The following is a 17,463-nucleotide window of genomic DNA, read 5'->3' on the forward strand; positions in this document are numbered from 1 at the left end:
ATTTTGTCAAATGCTTTTTCTGCTTCTATTTATTCATGTGATTTGTCCTTTGTATTCTATTGATATAGTGTAATACATTAATTGATTTTCAGATGTTAAAGCAACCTTCATCCCTGGGATACATCCCACTTGGTCATGTTGTATAATCCTTTATATATATTACTGGATTCAATTTGCATGTATTTTGTCGAGGGATTTTGTGTCTTTTGTATACAAGATATGGGTCTGTAGTTTTCTTGTGATGTCTATGTCTAGCTTTGGTATCAGGGTAATATTGGACTCATTGAATGAGTTGAGATGTGTTCCATCCTCTTCTATATTTTGGAAGAGTTTGTGAAGGATTTGCATTAATTCTTCTTTAAATGTAGAATTCAACAGTGAAGTCACCTGGGCCTAGTCTTTTCTTTGTAGGAAGTTTTAAAGTTACTAATTCAATCTCTTCCTTGTTTGTTATAGGTCTATTCAGATTTTCTGTTTCTTCTTGAGTCAATTTTAGGTAGTTTGTGTTTCCTAGGAATTTGTCCACTTGTCCAGGTTATCTAATTTGTTGGCATACAATTGTTCATAGTATTCATTTATAATCCTTTTTATTTTTGTAAGTTTGTAAGTAATATCCCCCTTTTCATTCTAATAATTTGACTCCTCTCTTTTTTTCTTGGTCAATCTAGAAAAAGATGTATCAATTTTGTTGATTTTTTCAAAGAGCCAATGTTTTGTTTTGTTATTTTCTCTTTTGCTTTTCTATTTTTTCTTTCATTTATTACCACGCTAATCTTTATTATTTACTTCTTTTATTCTTGCTTTAAGTTTAGTTTGCTGTTCTTTTTCTAGTTTCTTAAGGTGAAAGCCAAAAATAAATAAATTAATTAAAAAACTAAATAAATAAAAATAAAAATGTTAAAAAAAAAGAAAAACTTCTGGTTATAAAAGGGGATAGCAGCAGAGGCATAAATTAGGAATTTGGGGTTAACAAACTACTATATATAAAATAGATAAACAACAAGAACCTACTGTATAGCACAGGGAACTATACTCATTATCTTATAATAATCTATAATGGGAAAGAATCTGAAAAAGAATATATATATTCAGGTATACATATATAACTGAATCACTTTGCTGTACAACTGAAACTAACACAAACTGGTAAATTAACTATACTTCAATTTTAAAAATGTTTAAAAAAATAGTGAAGACAACTAATGTTCTCGTGTTATTGCGAAAGTGGTTTTGATATTGCAGATCCCCTAAAAGGATCTTGGAGATTTTCAGGGGTCCACAGATCACGTTTTGAGAACTGCTATTTTAGAAACTATTCTGCTGTTATAAAGACTGAATACTAATACTTTCCTTAAGTTCATTTATAGAAACAAAAAGAACTAGAATAATTCGGAAAAACCCCAACAAAAATATTCAGCTACCTTAGTCACCAATGTGTAAGCCTCTTGAAAGAACTGTATCTTTTAATATTTGAACAGCATCTTAGGAATGCAATAAATAATAATGAAAGTAGTTTATGTTTACTGTGATTTTAACTACTGGGGGAGAACTGTGCTATGTACTTCAAATGCATTATCTCCTTTATTCTTTAGTATCAAACTCTGGGGTAAATACTATATAATATCCCTATTTTATAGATGAGGAAATGGGAGCACAGAGAGACAAAAGAACTTGACAGGGTCACGAGCCTTCTGTGGTGGAATAAAGATTTGAACCAACAAGGTCTAATTCCCAGAGCTTGGACTCTTATTTAAACTCTGCATATTATTCAGTGTCACATCTAAGTTCCAAATTTACTTGTTGTGCTCCTCTCATGTACGTGTGTCCATTCAAACCCTCAAGGAGAAAGCAAATGTCTCTTGTCAACCATAGTGCCCCCAAGAAAGGGCTTAATAAATATCTGAATGTGTGATCAAAAGACCGAGTAAACAGCCCTTAAACTGCCTTGCCATCTTTAAGTCATGGTGGTCAGTAACCACGTTAAAAGTGAAATTCTGAAATGTTGAGCCCCACCGGTATTACATTTAAGTCATTAAAGAGGAAACCAACAGGGTAGACCAAAGAAGAAAAAAAAAAAGCTGGTTTCTTGAAAGCTTGACAAAAATTATATGTGTTCAAGTGCATACGTGTGTGTGCACACGTATCTATATTACCGTGTTTGCTAAGTAGATATATATTTAGGTAGTTAACAAACATGTAGCTTAGATCAAAACAAAACCAGTTGACGTTTTCTAGGGCAATAAAATCCCCATCACCGTTGGGACTGACTCCACCCACTCTACCTTGACAAGGGGGTTACATCTGTCAGCCAAGGGTGGGTCTGCGGAAAGGGCCCTGTTGAAAGCTGTTTTTACCAGGTAGGCTGATTAGGAATGCTGGGAGGTGCCCCAAACTCAAGCAATTTTGCCTTTTTCCAAGCTTGGATTTTTCTATTTTTCATTTTTCCAAGTTTGGGATTTTTTTTCGTTCTCAAACACCCAACCTGTTTCCGGGATGGAGACCTAGTGGGATTAGGTTTGGCCACAAGTCTCTCTGTCACTTCCCGGGATATAATTTGGTGGGTGTTTTTTTTTCGGGGGTGTGGGTGGAAGGGAGGCTCAAGGACCGGGTGATCGGGCTCCTGGGGTCCTTTGGCTCCGCCCCCTCCCACCTCCCCTCGGTCCCGGCGGCGCGCACACTCGGGGGTGGGGCGGGGACGCGCACAGCCGCGCAGGGGCGCGCACGGCGCGGACGGGCGCTAGGGCCGCGTGGGGCGGCGGCGGCCTCGCCCCCCGAGAGGGCGTCGCGCGCTCGCTTTCCTTCTTCCGGCGCCGCCGCCGCCGCTGCCGCTGCCGCCGCCACATCCCGGGCCGGGCGGGCGGCGGCGCCGAGGCCTCCGGGCGGGCGGGCCTCCTGCACTCCCCGGGCGCCGGGAGCCCGTGCGCCTTGCCCCCAGGCCCGCGAGGCCCGAGCCGAGCTTCGCCCCTGGGGCCGCGGAAGGGCCCGAGGGCTGCGACAGGCTCCGGCTCCACAGAGGGTGAGCTCGGGGAAGGGCGGGGGGCGGGGGGATGAGCGTCATATACTCCCGGACCCCGACTCCCACAACACGCCGGGTGGACGGGAAAACGGGGGGAAAACCGGCTTCTGTTTGCTAGCGATATCCCAGTGTGTTTTGGCGACTTGAGGGCCTCCCTAGTTCGTGGGGTTAAAGAGGAGAACCTTCATCACGTTAATTATGCAATGAGGCGGCGTCCTTGCTGGGGATGCTGTGATCGTGGCATCATTGATACTCGGTGATCCATAGTTTACTTCTTTCATCCTTGCGTGAGAATTTGCATTTGTAATTGGAGGCGGAAAGAGGAAGAAAATGTTCCACTTGGGTGCAGGGAGCAGGCAGACAGAGGGAGAGAGAGGCCAGGGAAGAAGGGCCATGTGCAGCTTCCCTAAGTGCACAATTAGGGACGTCTCTGGCGGGTGGGAGGGGAAAGGATGGTTGGAAATGCGTGTGTCCTGCCAGGTAGGCTCCCGGGTGCCCTCAGCTCAGATTTGGACAGAAGAGAGGCCTGTCAGAAGTTGGAGGTGGAGGCATAAATTTCTGCACTTCTGGCTGGGAAGATGAACCAGATCTTCCAAAAGCTGCCTTGTTATTTTCCACGTCTGCAAAAGGCAGGAAGGGGCCGGGCACTGAGTGCAAAGCAGCGCAGTCAGGTTCTGGTTAGCTGAGAGGCAGGACTGTCATAAAGGGTTTTTTTTGTCTCAAACACCCCAAGTCTGGGGCCTTGGACCATAAAGAGTTGGTTACTGGTCAGTTTTCACTGCCAGAGTGAGAAATGTCTCAGGTATTCTTAAAACCAGGCAGAGCTCCCTTTAGCTCCAGGCTTATTCATTCTTTTCATTGACTGGGTTAAGAGGAAGAGACACGAAGAGGGAAATGGTCTTCTCTCTTTTTTCCCATTATAATTAGGGCAAAGTCCATCTTGGGTCCAAATGGGAATTTCAAGATGGAAAGAAAAATCTTTCCATCTTTGCTTTTGACCCTCCAGGATAGAGTCTCCAAGAAATACCTAAGAGAAAAATTCTCTCCTTCCCTGGAATGGAAACTGGAGTTCTTGCAAAACTGAACAAAGAAAGGGAAGAATTAGTTACTATCCTGGGCAATTTGCAGTTATATTCAGATCATTTTTCAAATGCTTGAGGTTATACAGTAGAATAGAAACGGGGGAGAGAGGTGAATGCAGGACCTGAGAGACCATAGAAGCCAAGAGAGTGTTTTGTCCTGATACAGGTCTGGTAGAATCTGCATCTTAACCTTTCCGTCTTTGTAACATAAAATTGCTTTTCCTTTTAATATTGAGTTCATAAGAGTAAAGGGAAGCATAGCTAGACTGCTCCAAGCATCCCAGGCAGCTCGGGCTCTATTGTGTTTTAAATCAGTTGGATGTTTATTTTGCCAGGTAGCTCTATTAAATCTGTAATCTCTCTAATTCCATGAGTTTGGCTTGTTTCCATTTATTCATTCACGATATGACGTTTGGCTAGAATTTACCCGGGTGTTATGGCTTGAAGAAATACAAAACCCCGTGAACGCCTTGCATTGAAAGATTTGATCATCTTACATAGGAATCCTTTACGCAATATCAAACATATAAAACAGGTATAATAGGATCTGATTATTTTTGCTCCAAAAAATATTTCATTTTTTCATACTAAGTGACAGGGAAGAATCTTTTAAACAGCTAGCTCTTTTGGTATGTTTAGAATATTTATTCATCTGCCAAGCCATCCAAAGATAACCCCCCTCTGTAAGAGACCTGGCGTGCGAAATATACTTGAAAAATCAAAGTGGTTAACTGTTTCCCAAGTATAAAGCAAGTTGTGTTCAGTTAGTTGATCTCATAACCTTTAATGGTGCTTATTTGTTTTTTTAATCGTCCCGTACAGAGACAGGAGGAGCCAGGAACCTCCAAGGCAAAGCAGATACTGCAAGGAGATGTGGACCAGGCCTAAGAAGGTATGGAAGGGAGGTTGTGGACACCTCACTAGTTATCTGAGATCCACGTCACATAGCATTCTCCTTTCTTGCTCATATGGGGATTTCCGGAAGCTTAAACTCGTAAATAGGAGTATGTACACGGATTCTTAGAAATGTTTTCTTAACCATGATCATAATAGGAGCACCCGCTTAGGCAGGGGGTTAGGTGAGCTGGGTACCTGCCGAGTGCAGTGCCTGGCTTGCAGCGACCCCCGAAGACGTGTTTGCTGTTCGTCATCATCACTCCTGAGAATCTGTCTTCACCTCCAGTTCATTCTCCAGCTGGCTAGAGTGAGGAGTAGGTTTCCATTCTGGTCACTGACGGATGAGCAGTTGTTCTGAGGTGGTAAATTGTAATGACGATGGCCAAGTAGACAAAGGAAATTTCTGAACTTAGATTGAGAGAAACCCTTACTATGAATTTAAAGCTCACAGTGATTGTAATAAGACTTTATATACATATATATATATATTTATTTATTTATTATTATTATTTTTTTTGTGTGTGGTACGCGGGCCTCTCACTGTTGTGGCCTCTCCCGTTGCGGAGCGCAGGCTCCGGACGCGCAGGCTCAGCGGCCATGGCTCACGGGCCCAGCCACTCTGTGGCACGTGGGATCTTCCCGGACCCGGGCACAAACCCGTGTCCCCTGCATCGGCAGGCGGACTCTCAACCACTGCACCACCAGGGAAGCCCTAGACTTTATATATTTTATAAATTCATACGCAGCATTTTATTTTCTTAAGTGGTGATTTAATAATTTTGTTGATTAGGGAACACATTTTAGTTCAAAATCGAAAGGGCTGGTGGTGGAGGGTCCCCGCTGCTCCAGCCTCAGCTGTCTCTTGTTTCCCTTCTCCCTGTCTGTCCTCCCGGGGTTACTGGGTCCTTGTGCACGACCAGATTCTTTTCGTGAAGTTTCCTTTGCTGTCTGGATAGGTTTTGAATGAATGTTTTAAAAACTGAACGCTGGGCAGGTGATCCTTTCCCCGGGGTACATGGGTGATGGGGGGCGGGGGTCCAGGAGTTTCCAACTCAGTAAAGGGCCCTTGACAAGGCTCTTCATCTGGGCCACTCCCTCGCCGTCCTGCTCACTCTGCACAGGAGATGCCAGCCTCCTTGCTGCTTTGGGGATTCTGGGACCCAGACCAAGCTCTTTGCCAGGTGCTGCGTGATGAGTCCCCTACCTCTGTTTGAACATCTTCTCAACATCATCTCCACCGAGGTGCTCCTTCCTCCCTTACCCTTCTGTGTTATTAACTGTGTCACTTAGCGCCTGCCTGGTGTGATCCTAGGCGTTAATGGCTCTATCTGTTTATGGCCTGTCTGCCTCTATTAGAAGCAAGCACCATGAGAGCAGAGCGGGTAGGTTGCTGTATCCCCAGAGCCAGGAACAGCTCCTGGCTCAGAATAAGCCCTTGGTAAATATGGCTGAATGGATGAATAACATTTGGAGAAAAGCTGTTTTTTGGTTTTTTAAATCTCCTCTCCTTTCTCTGTCTAGTTGTCTGTCCCTCTGTCTCCTTCACATTCAAGGAGTTGAATGGAGGTTAACATCCCTGATGTCCGCAGGGCCCCTCGTTTTGTTTACTTGTGGATGCCTTTTTAATTCCCTTTCCTCAGTCTCATTTCCTCTCGTCCACCCACATAAGAAATCACTGGAAAGGTCATCCTCTTCTTTCTTTGTGTTTTTGTAGAACGTGTATTTTTGGTTTCAGTGCCTGCGTTTTTAATTTACGTAAATGGCACTGTGTCATATATCTCATTCTATTTTTGCTGTATTTCCTTTGCACCACAGTTGTGAGATTTATCTGTGTGCTTGTGTGCACACTAGACCACGTCTAGGCCAATTGCTTTTAAAAATTTGTTAACTCTGTTTGGAACAGTTAAATGGGCTTATTTACCACAGGAGGAGTGAATGTGCCTAGTAAAAGTAGAACTAGGAGAGGGCTTCCCTGGTGGCGCAGTGGTTGAGAGTCCACCTGCCAATGCAGGGGACGCGGGTTCGTGCCCCGGTCCAGGAAGATCCCCCATGCCGCGGAGCCTGCGCGTCCGGAGCCTGTGCTCCGCAACGGGAGAGGCCACAACAGTGAGAGGCCCGTGTACTGCAAAAAAAAAAAGAACTAGGAGAAAAACAAGTGGAACTAGGCAGGTGGGAGTCAAACTCTTCTGCACAAATTCAGAAGGATTGTGCTTTTGGGTAACAACTCGAACACGGGGAAGAAGCCACTGGCAGCTGAGCAAAATGGATGCTTTCAAAAAGCATCATTTGGAAAGTGCAAGGGAGGCCGAATTTGCACCAAAAGTTGATAATAGTACCAGAGTCACTGTTAGTCATTACAGACATGTCAAACGTGCGCTGTCTCCCTTAACGGTTTAGAGAGAGACAGCTTAGGATTTCGTGCATTTCCTGCATGCCTGACCCTGCTTTCCCCATATGTCCGTCAGTTCTTTAACCACCGCTTCTGCCTTGTGAGTTTTCAAAGAGCCAACCTTCTGGCTTAGTTTCAGAGCCTGACATCTTGAGAGGTGCAAATCCCACGTAATGATCAGGAGTAGGGAAGCTCTGCAAACGGCCAGGGTGCGCGCTCAGGTTCATCACTGTTAGCTGCAAGAGGCACGTTGGGAGTTGTCTTGGCTCCTTGAACAAGGGAGAGTTAATTACAGAAAATGTCAGGCTCTTTAAAGGCTGTTTATCACCTGGCTGCAGGGAGAGCAGTGGCCCCTCCAGAGCCGAGGAGGGAGGACCGTGTGTGTCAGGCCCCAGACTCTCTGCAGACGGAAACAATGAGCCTCAAGGCTGTTGCCCGTGGACAGGAGGCAGACCCGTGGGGAATTCGTGTGCTCAAGGAAACACTGCAGATGGCAGATGGCGGGCAGGCCGGGAGGAGCTGGGGCTACAGGAATTTGGAATGACTTTCTTTTTGTTGAAAAAAAAATGGGGCAAATCTTCCTGAGTTTTCCAAGGTCAGCCCAAAATTCTACAGGTTACCTATAGATGGGAGGGCTGGAAAGGAGAGTAAATGGGAACAGTGATGGAGGTCTTTATTCTAATCAGGCCTCTTTAAGCTATTTATTCAGAGCACAGGTAATTCAGATCCTCAGTAGACAGTCTCAGTCGACAGACACCCTTTTGCTACGGTTTTCCTTCTCATACTGTAAAGAGGCGGTGGGAGGACAGCTGTTACGCTAAAAGGCCTAGAATCTGCATTTTAACGAGTTCCCCAGGGGGCAGCGGGGGCAGTAAAAGCTGAGGAGGCCTGGGGGCTGGAGCAGCAAGCAGCTCAGCCTGGCCGCTCACTGGCATCCTGAGCAGAGCTTTTCAAACTCGCCCAGATTCAGCCTCACAGGTTCGCCTGGATCCTCCTCCACAGGTTTGCATTGTCTCTGCTCAGGTGTTCTTGGGGCCCAGGGTGTTGCTGTAGTTTTCAGAAGCTCCCCAGGTGGGCCCGGTACGCAGCCAGGACTGGGAGCCGCTGCCCTAAACGTAAGGTCGGACACCTTAACAGATGATCCCAGAGCAGAAACGCTGCCTGGCCAAGTGGACACGCCCCTCCGTAGGATCCGTCAAAGCCTAGCCCCTCGGGTACTGTGGCTCTTACTGGTTCATTGGCAGGTTTTCAGAGATCGAGAGGGTGATGTGACGGGGAGCATCTAGGAGCACCTCCTGCGGCCTGTGGAAGTGACCCTGGGGCTGGGGCATGGCTGAGCGGATCGCTGTGCTTGGCTGCCAGAGAAATAGTTCCAAGATGTAAGTCAGGTCACTGTACCCCATCCCCTCTCACCCACAAGGTGACCGCTCCCCAGGGCCCAGCCTTGTCTGACCACGTCTGCCAGGGCGCTTCTCTGGCCGAGCTCGGGAAGCTAGTGCCTGCGCCTCCGTTTGTGCTGCTCTGCAGCCCGGTGCCTGGGTCTCCGCCCCTCACCCTGTAGGTCTCTGTGCCGCCCCTGCCCTCCGTCTGCCAGGTCGCGGCCCCTGTGCTTTCCTCTCACGGCACCGCGTCCTCTGCCTCATCTCACGTCTTAGGTAGAGTCTTTGGTGGCTGCCGGTCCCCCCAGCAGCCTGCCAGCTCCACAGGACAAGGAGCGTGTGCGTGTTGGGGGGTGCTTTGGGGCTCGGTGCTGTGTCCCTGCACCTGTTTTGTGGGATGAATGAGGACACCTTTTCGTGATGAGCTTGGTAAATGATCGTTTCTCGGTTAGTGTGTCCTTCAAAATGCATGCAGCTGCACGTCTCCTCGTGTGTGTGTGTGTGTGTGTGTGTGAGAATGTATGCAGGTGCACGTCTCCTCGCGCGTGTGTGTGTGTGTGTGAATGTATGCAGGTGCACGTCTCCTCGCGTGTGTGTGTGTGTGTGAATGTATGCAGGTGCACGTCTCCTCGCGTGTGTGTGTGTGTGTGAATGTATGCAGGTGCACGTCTCCTCGTGTGTGTGTGTGTGTGTGTGAATGTATGCAGGTGCACGTCTCCTCGTGTGTGTGTGTGTGAATGTATGCAGGTGCACGTCTCCTCGCGTGTGTGTGTGTGAATGTATGCAGGTGCATGTCTCCTCGCGCGCGTGTGTGTGTGTGAATGTATGCAGGTGCACATCTCCTCGTGTGTGTGTGTGTGTATGTGTGTGTGTGAATGTATGCAGGTGCACATCTCCTCGTGTGTGTGTGTGTGCGTGTGTGTCGGATGTCGTAAGTGTAGAGATAGTGGCCCTGAGGGGTGGGGCGTGTGGCGGGGGCCTGGGCTTCAGTCTCACTGGTTCTGGTCAGCATGGGACTTGGAGAGCAAGTCCTGGTTCGTCTAAATTTTTAACCAGCTTCCACCTTGACAGCTTCTTCACTTGAGTCTGTGTGTGATTTGTGAATTTTCTCATTATAGACCACGAGAAAAAAAAGTTAAGTGCTTAAAAACGGTCCATCTCTCCACCCGGCTGTACCACCGCATGTGCCCCCTGAAAAACATAATAAGTAATGCAGTGTTTCCTCGCAGCCCAGGGGAAGCTCGCCTCCCCTCCCCCCAGTCCGCCCTGCCTTCATCTGGACTGGGAGGACCAGCCTCCCAAACCTTGCTGCGTCTATGAGAGGAGCCGTATTTGATGTAGTGAAAGTGTCATCACCCAGATGGAGAGTATCTGGGGAGGGAGGGGAGCGGGGCCAGGCAGGGGCTCCAGCTCATTTGTAACCCTTTATTTCCTTTAAAAGACTCAAGTACGTACAGCAGAACTATTAGAACTGAGCATCTGAAAACAAGTATTTGTTATATTATTCTATGTTTTAAATATTAAATCATTTTAAAAACTGAATTAAAAACTAACTAGTGAAGACAGAGATGTATTTCGTAAACACTCAGATACATATTGCCTGTCCATTCACCACATTCTTTCCTGGCTGGAAAAGTATTTACCATCCTTTGCCCCATTTTACAAAGTGGTAAGGAAACTGCTGTTGGTGGTGGTCAGGTAGGAAAAAAATTTAAACAGCAGAAATAAAAACACCTGGGTCCACACATGTAGGTGGTATTTTCTATATTTTGTTGGTTTTTATTATAAAATGGATATATGCTTATTGCAATAATGTTTTTAAAATACAGAGTTGTACGAAGTAAAAAATGACTCCACTCATCCTCAAGATTTTATTCTGTGCATCACACACATGTATGTGTGTTTGCGTGTATATATAATCACATACATTCACATGTATATATATATAATTCTTTTTAACTAATAGGATCATAATTCGATTCTGCAACTTGCCCTTTTTTGTTTACTGATATATCTTGATACTTTGGAGCTATGTAATTGGCTTACCACCTTTCAGCGTTGTTTTATTTAAATTTTAGAAAAAATTTTTTTTGGACTGCAGCATTCTTTCTTTATCCCCTGGTCAGTAGGTTGTAGACATAGAGCAGTAGTTGTATGTCTATTCAAATGCATGTGAGTGCGTGACTTATAAAATAGAATTTTATTTTCAAGTAATAGTGAGGTCCTAGTAGCTTTGGGTTGTTTTCTAGTCTCAGTTATCACATGTTAAATATATAAGCACTCACGTGGAGACTGGAGAAATGTTTTGAGGTTGAACGGGGGCCTCATACTTTAGAGAGTTTGGACCTTGGGGTGGAGGGTTGAGCCAGGTGTCTTCTAAAGCACCTGTCAGCTCTCCTAAGTCTTCCCGGTCGTTCCTTGGTTGATGTCGTCATCCAGCAATAGCGAAGGTCATCTTGCGGTGCGCTGGGCACTGTGCTGGCCGGGGTGCTCCAGCACGAGCTCACATGCCACCAGGGGAAGCAGAAGATTCAGGCTGTGGTGGGTGCCGGGAAGGAAGTGAAACTAGGTGAGGATGGAGGGCAAATCAGGGTGGCCAGCAGGGAGGGCTGAGCCTGCCTTGTGCTGTGCAGCGGGGGGAGCAGGCCCTGTCTGGCGTTTACAGGGGCCCAGTGGTTGGTTGGTTGGTTGGCTGGTTGGTTGGTTTAGCCGCACCGCACGGCTTGCGGGATCTTAGTTCCTCGACCAGGGATTGAACCCGGACCCCGGCAGTGAAAGCGCCGAGTCCTAACCACCGGACCGCCAGGGAATTCCCTCCGGGGCCCAGTGGCTGGGAGAGCGCTTCACCCACTCCCCACCCCCTGCTACCCGAGCGCAGGCCCCCGCAGTGACCACCACAGGCTGTGTGGCCTGGGCAGGGACCGCAGCGGGGCACCGGGGTCATTGGCAGGCCTGGGTCTGGTCTGCATTCTTAGTGCTGGCCGTATGCTCTGCTTCCCGAGAGATTTTGGCAGGGGCTGCGGTTTATGCCTGCGGAGCTTCCCAAATCTGCAGCCGCATCACAATCCCCACGTGTCCTGGGCACCGTCCCTGCCCGGCCCAGGCGGGCCGTGAAGAGGGTGAGAGGCGGGTGGGTGCCTTGCAGACGCCCCGCACTCCTGATCCCAATGCCGTGGCCAGGCTTGGAAGGGGAGAGGGCTCTCTGGATGTCTTAGTGCAGTAGGAGTTTAGCAGAAGTCCCTTTAGAAGTGGAACTTTTTGGAAGTAAAATTGCCACCTGGAAGAAGGAGCGGGCTGATGCGTTGTACGCTGCAGCCGAGGTGCCCTGGCAGCCTCTGTCTCACAGGGGCCTCTCAACGCACTGGTGGGTATGCAGGCGGCTGTTCTGTCCTAATCTCGTAGGGGGCCCAGAGAGCTATTCTGTGACTAACCCCCAGACACCAACACGGAGAAGAAGGGACCAAATCCTGGCCCTGCCCCACCCCCGCTTCCGGGTGAAAGTAGCTGTTGCTTCTGACTTTACATGAAAACCCAGGGCTAGGAAGGCAGGTGGAGCTTCACGACCGTGCAGGTCTCACTTTCCAAGCAGCCCAGAGGTAGAAATCCTGCCCCTAAGCCACCTGGCTTCCCGGAGGGCAGATGGTGGGAGCCGCATTTTCATGTCAGGCTGTTTATTCTTTGTCTTCCTACCTTTATCTGGAGGTGAACCAGCTCGGCGGGTGGACTCGAATTAGATCCCTTCAGGTGACTAGCTCGCATTGGAAAGATCGGATCCTTAAATCACAAAACCTCCCAAGTGCAGTGCCCAGCGCCGGCCTGATGCCTGGGTGGCGCCCAGGGGCGGGAAGCCCGGAGGTCGGCAGGTTGAGCTGGCGGAAAGCTGAGTGCCAGTGCCCGGGGCTCTTCTGTGCCCTGCCCTGCACGGTAAGGTGTCTGTGTAAGGGGGGCAGACCCCAGTGACTCCCCTGTGTCTGTGCTCACTCTGCCACGACACAGTGTGAATCACAAGCCCCGGGCCACTCAGCACCAGGGCTTAGCCTCAATCTTCCCGAGAACTGGTGCACAGACACAGATGCCTCTGGGCACGTTGTGGACCACCTGCCTGGTGCTTATCCGCTTTCTCTTTACCCACTCTCCAGCCCACACTGGTCCCTCCGCCCCTCTGTTAGAAAAGGCCTGAAGCTGGGCTTCCTCAGTGACTGGTGAGGATGGACCCCGCCAAGTGTCCCCGTCTCGGAGGGCCCAGCTCAGCAGACTCAGCCCTGAGGGACCCTGTGCCCTCTGGGCCATCTGTGCTGGGCCATCTGTGCCTCCCTTGTCTGTAGAAGAGAAAAGCTAGTAGCCTGGGCTGAGGGTCTGGCCCTTCCTTTCTTCTCCTCTTGGGCAGTTCACACTGTTAGGTTAATTTCTAGGTATGTGTCAGTCAAAAAGGAAAGTCACCAAGGGTGCCGAGGGACCGACCGATTTCTGTTTATAGAGGGTCTGCTCCAGGCCAGGTGGTCCTTTTGGTGCAGTCTCTCATTTAATCCTCGTGACCATCCTGGAGGGAGGAGGGCCTTGTCTCAGGGACTGAAAGCCACAGCTTAGGGAGGGTAAGTGGCTTGCTGAGTCCCAGAGCTAGCGAGCGGTGGGGCACTCCAGGGCTCTGCTTTGTGCCACGTGGCCCCAGACGAGGCATGGCAGAAGGGGACAGGGAGACAGGCCAGCTGCTCCAGGCAGTTAGAGCGGGAGCGGTGTTCCCCTCATTGGGTAGTGTTGCCAGATAAAATGCAGGACACCCAGGTAAATTGGGAATTCAGAGAAACAGCATATAGCTTTTTAAAGCATAAATGTGTCCCACGCAGTACTGGGGAAATAGTTATACTAAGTACTAAAAAATGATTTGCTTACCTGAAATTCCAACTTCACGGGGCACCCTGTGTTTTCATGTGTTTAACGTGGCAGCCCTACCAGGGGACCCCGGGAAACATGGTGCGCCTGCTGCGTGGAGACCTGAGAACGCAGGTGCAGGGGTGGGCTGGACTGCGGGGGGAGAACCCCTTGCGGGAGGGAATCCAGGTCGCAGTGAGGGCCTCAGAGGCAAGGATCTGTCAGTTGAGGCAGGAGGAAGGCCGACGCCCGGGCCCTCGTGAGCCCTGTCCACCAGGTGCACTCAGGCTCCGTCAGCGCACGTGCAACAGACCAGCTCCCTGCTGCCCGCGGGTGATGGACGGGCCGACAGCCGGCGGACACCAACCCAGCCCAGCATAGTCTCTCTCTCCAAGTGGGCTTGGTTTGGCTTCAGGAAGCCCCGTGTTAAAGGTGACACGAAGCACTTTTTTGTCTCTCTTGCAAAGAATCGAGTGCGACTTCCGGTTCTTCTGTGTCCCCTGCAGCAGAGTGTAACCGTGTGACCCGCTGAGGACCCAGGTGCCCCACGTCGCTCCAGGGCAGCGATAGCCTGAGAAACGCCCACCCCCGAGGTTCCGCGCAGGCTCTGGCGGGCAAGTGGGCGGGGCCGGGACGCTCCAGGGTTCGTTTCTTGGGTTTCAGAGATTCTCTACAGCTCAGTGGGTGTGGCCGCAGCTTGTCAGCGAGTCAGGATTTTAAACCCAGCCTGCTTGGAATCGCCTCAGGGTGGCATCTGCCCTCTGAGGATTACCCAAAGGTCCGGCCCGCGGCAGGCCCCCTCCTGCCCCGGCTTCCAGGCCCTGGCAGGTGCCAGACGCCAGGATCACAGTAGCCTGGGCCAGAAAGAGTCAACAGGCACATCTGCAGAAGTGAAGTCTTATCACGTGTTCCAAGACCAAATAGAAATGGCCCCTTTCCGGTAAAGTGTTTTAAATTTTATTTAATTATCAACTTGATAAGTTGCTATTAATTAAAAATATGATGTTAAGTTAAATAATAAGTCAAAACACCCTTGGTATCAATAGAAAATTTTTCAGGAGTATTTGTATTGAGGCTATTAACTGAAATGGCCCATTCTTTTATTACCTTCTGTTTAATTGATTTATTTGTAAGCAGCAGGGCCATTTTGCTTGTATTTTCCAGGAAGAAGCACTGAATGGCTGACATTTGACAACATGCACCACCAGTGGCTTCTGTTGGCCACATGCTTTTGGGTGATTTTCATGTTCATGGTGGCCAGCAAGTTCATCACACTGACCTTTAAGGACCCTGATGGTAGGTACACCTCCTCATGGAATGGATTTTGGCAAATTCAGACCTTGCTGTGGTACTGTTCCTGGGTACCTGCTTGGATGAGTGACTCTGACCCAGAAGGGCCTTGGAGGTCATGGCGTCCAAATCCTTGATGTTGCAGAGGTTCGGGAGAGGAGGTGGACGGGGATGAAGGGGTCTTTCCCCTCGCTGTCTGTGGGTTTGGGGACCAGCCCTGCTTGCTGTCGTTGAGAGATGCTGTGTATGTGCCCGGTGATGCTGCCTGCTGGTGGCCACGTGTTTGAAGGTCACCTTCAGCGCCCCGGAAGGAAGGTGGTCTAAATATATGTGTGTTGGGTAGTCCTCGAGGATTTTTTTTTAACTCCCCTTGACCTGATGTAGGCGTTCAGATGAGGACATATTAAGAGCACGCAACCCAGCCTCAGAAGAGCTGCGTCTAGTTCGTGCCCTTGCCCTTTGCTTACCGGGGCCTTAGTATTTTTTGTGGAATGGGCGTGCTCCCTGGTCTGACAGCTCCAAGCCCGACCTGGGCACCGTGAGGCCTTGTGAGTGACCTGTGAGGTGCTGGGCACGAGTGAGGAGCTGCGGGGACAGTCATCTTGAACCCTGAGGCCACTCCTTCAGGGGCAGCATGAGGCAGGGCACACGGGAGATGTTGAAAAGGCCCGTGAATGGCCTTAGTGTCCTGGCACTGCCATCCTGATAGGGAGGAAGCGCACAGCATCTTTATCCTGCACGAGGCTTGGCATGTCCACCTGCAGGTGGTGGCCCTTGAGGGAGGGAAGTAGAAAAGGATCACACGAGTCTTTTGCTGATTTACGCCCGGGGGTGCACAGCCCGTGCCGTTTGTGTGGCCAGCGGGCTCCGGGCCCTGCTCATCCTGGAGAGCCCCCGGGGGTGTCCCCGGCTATGCTGAGGCTGCCCAATGCCCCGCACCCCCTGCTTCCATCCTCCCTGTAGAGGGGCAAGGTTGGAAGGCAGATCTGCAGGCAGAAGAGGGAGGCGCTGAAATAAGCCCCCAGGGTGGTTCTCAGCTCTGCAGTTTCAGGTCAGTAACGTTATCGGGGCCCAACTGGCTGTCATCTCAATGCTACCCTCATCTTCCAGGAGCCCGAGAGGCTTTCACAGCCCGGGGAAGGTGGAGTCACAGCTGCAGGCATCTGGGGTGGCCAAGAGCATCACGGGGTATCACGGCTAATCACGGTCACACTGGGAACCAGGGCCACTGTGAGGACAGCACAGACCAAGTCTGGGAAGGTTGTTGGAATCTGAGGTGCGGATCTCAGCCCAGCCATTTGCTGCGGGGCTGCTCCCCCCAACAGTTAACGTCACCGATAGTGGAGACCCCTTGTTAAGAGTTAGAGCAGTGGTTCTGGTCCCCAGGGCACTTTAAAATCCCTTGGGGACTGTGTATACCTCCTGCTGCCCAGGCCCAGCAGAGACCAGGGGGCAGAATCTCTAGGCGGGGGGCCCAGGTGAGGACCGCCAGTGGGAACGTGGCTGGGAAACTGCACAAGAAACAAAGTTGCAGAGAACATGAAAGGGTGTCACTGAGTCTACACATTTCGCTTGTGATTCCTTTAGTGTCACCTCCTGGTAAGGGAGGCACTTGAAAGGTGAGCCGTGAGGTTGAATTGTTTGTGGTTTATTTTATTTAAAAATGAGGAAGTGTATGTAATATATTTTATATTCCACCCAAAATAATTAAATAAGACGTGTGTCTCTGAGTTTGAATATGATCTAGCAGTAAGGCCTCTGAAGAGCACCTCGCATCTCAGGGGCATCTGATAAACGAGGTGTCGCTGCTGTGATGGGGCAGGTTTTATGCTGAGTGTTTACAGAAAAGTGTGGAAGCTTGAGAAGGTTCGGGAAAGGCGAGCAGAAAGTGAATGGGTGGAAGGTGACCCTACAGAGAAGGCTGAGAGGCCTTAGGATGTTAAAACTGCAGAGGTCTGCTGCTGCCCTGGGGGCGCTCACCAGTGGCTCCAGCCCCATGAGGCGCATGGTGGTCCTCGTGCCCTTGGGTGTCCCGCGTAGTTGCTGGGGTTCCGTGCATGGGAGCCTGGTGGCGGGCTGCTCCTGGAGGGAACATGAGAGCCAGAGCTCACCAGCCAGCTCCCCTGTCCCCCTCGGGCAGCACGGAGGAGCCGGTCTTCAGTGGGGATGCAGCCCCGTGTCGTGCTGTGGACTGAGAGTGAGGAGCCTAACCCCTAAACCCTAACCCTGAACCCTAACCCGAACCCACAACCCTAACCCTAACCATAACCCCTAACCCTAACCCTAACCCGAACCCGAACCCGAACCCGAACCCTAACCCGAACCCTAACCCTAACCCTAAACCCTAACCCGAACCCGAACCCGAACCCTAACCCTAAACCCTAACGCTAACCCTAACCCGAACCCGAACCCTAACCCTAACGCTAACCCTAACCCGAACCCGAACCCTAACCCGAACCCGAACCCGAACCCGAACCCAGAACCCTAACCCTAAACCTGAACCCTAACCCTAACCCGAACCCTAACCCTAAACCCTAACCC

General features: G+C 49.9%; 1 protein-coding gene across 3 annotated transcripts in view; it reads left to right on the forward strand.

Annotated features, from left to right (window-relative positions):
• The first annotated feature begins 2,854 nt into the window (after positions 1 to 2,854).
• CHST10 (carbohydrate sulfotransferase 10) overlaps positions 2,855 to 17,463 on the forward strand; it is a 28,415-nt gene continuing 13,806 nt past the window's right edge. For 2 of the 3 annotated variants that reach the window (XM_029232392.1, XM_029232394.1), the window contains exons 1-3: positions 2,855 to 3,016; positions 4,921 to 4,990; positions 14,797 to 14,928. In XM_029232392.1, the coding sequence (XP_029088225.1) occupies positions 14,829 to 14,928 (100 nt within the window). In that variant the 5' untranslated portion in view covers positions 2,855 to 3,016; positions 4,921 to 4,990; positions 14,797 to 14,828. Of the gene's footprint in view, positions 3,017 to 4,920; positions 4,991 to 14,796; positions 14,929 to 17,463 lie in introns of those variants that run through there. The other variant, XM_029232393.1, reaches the window with a different exon arrangement.

The sequence above is a fragment of the Monodon monoceros genome, unplaced genomic scaffold (genome assembly GCF_005190385.1).
Source record: "Monodon monoceros isolate NGI ecotype Baffin Bay Population unplaced genomic scaffold, NGI_Narwhal_1 Super_Scaffold_19, whole genome shotgun sequence".
NCBI lineage: Eukaryota > Metazoa > Chordata > Mammalia > Artiodactyla > Monodontidae > Monodon > Monodon monoceros.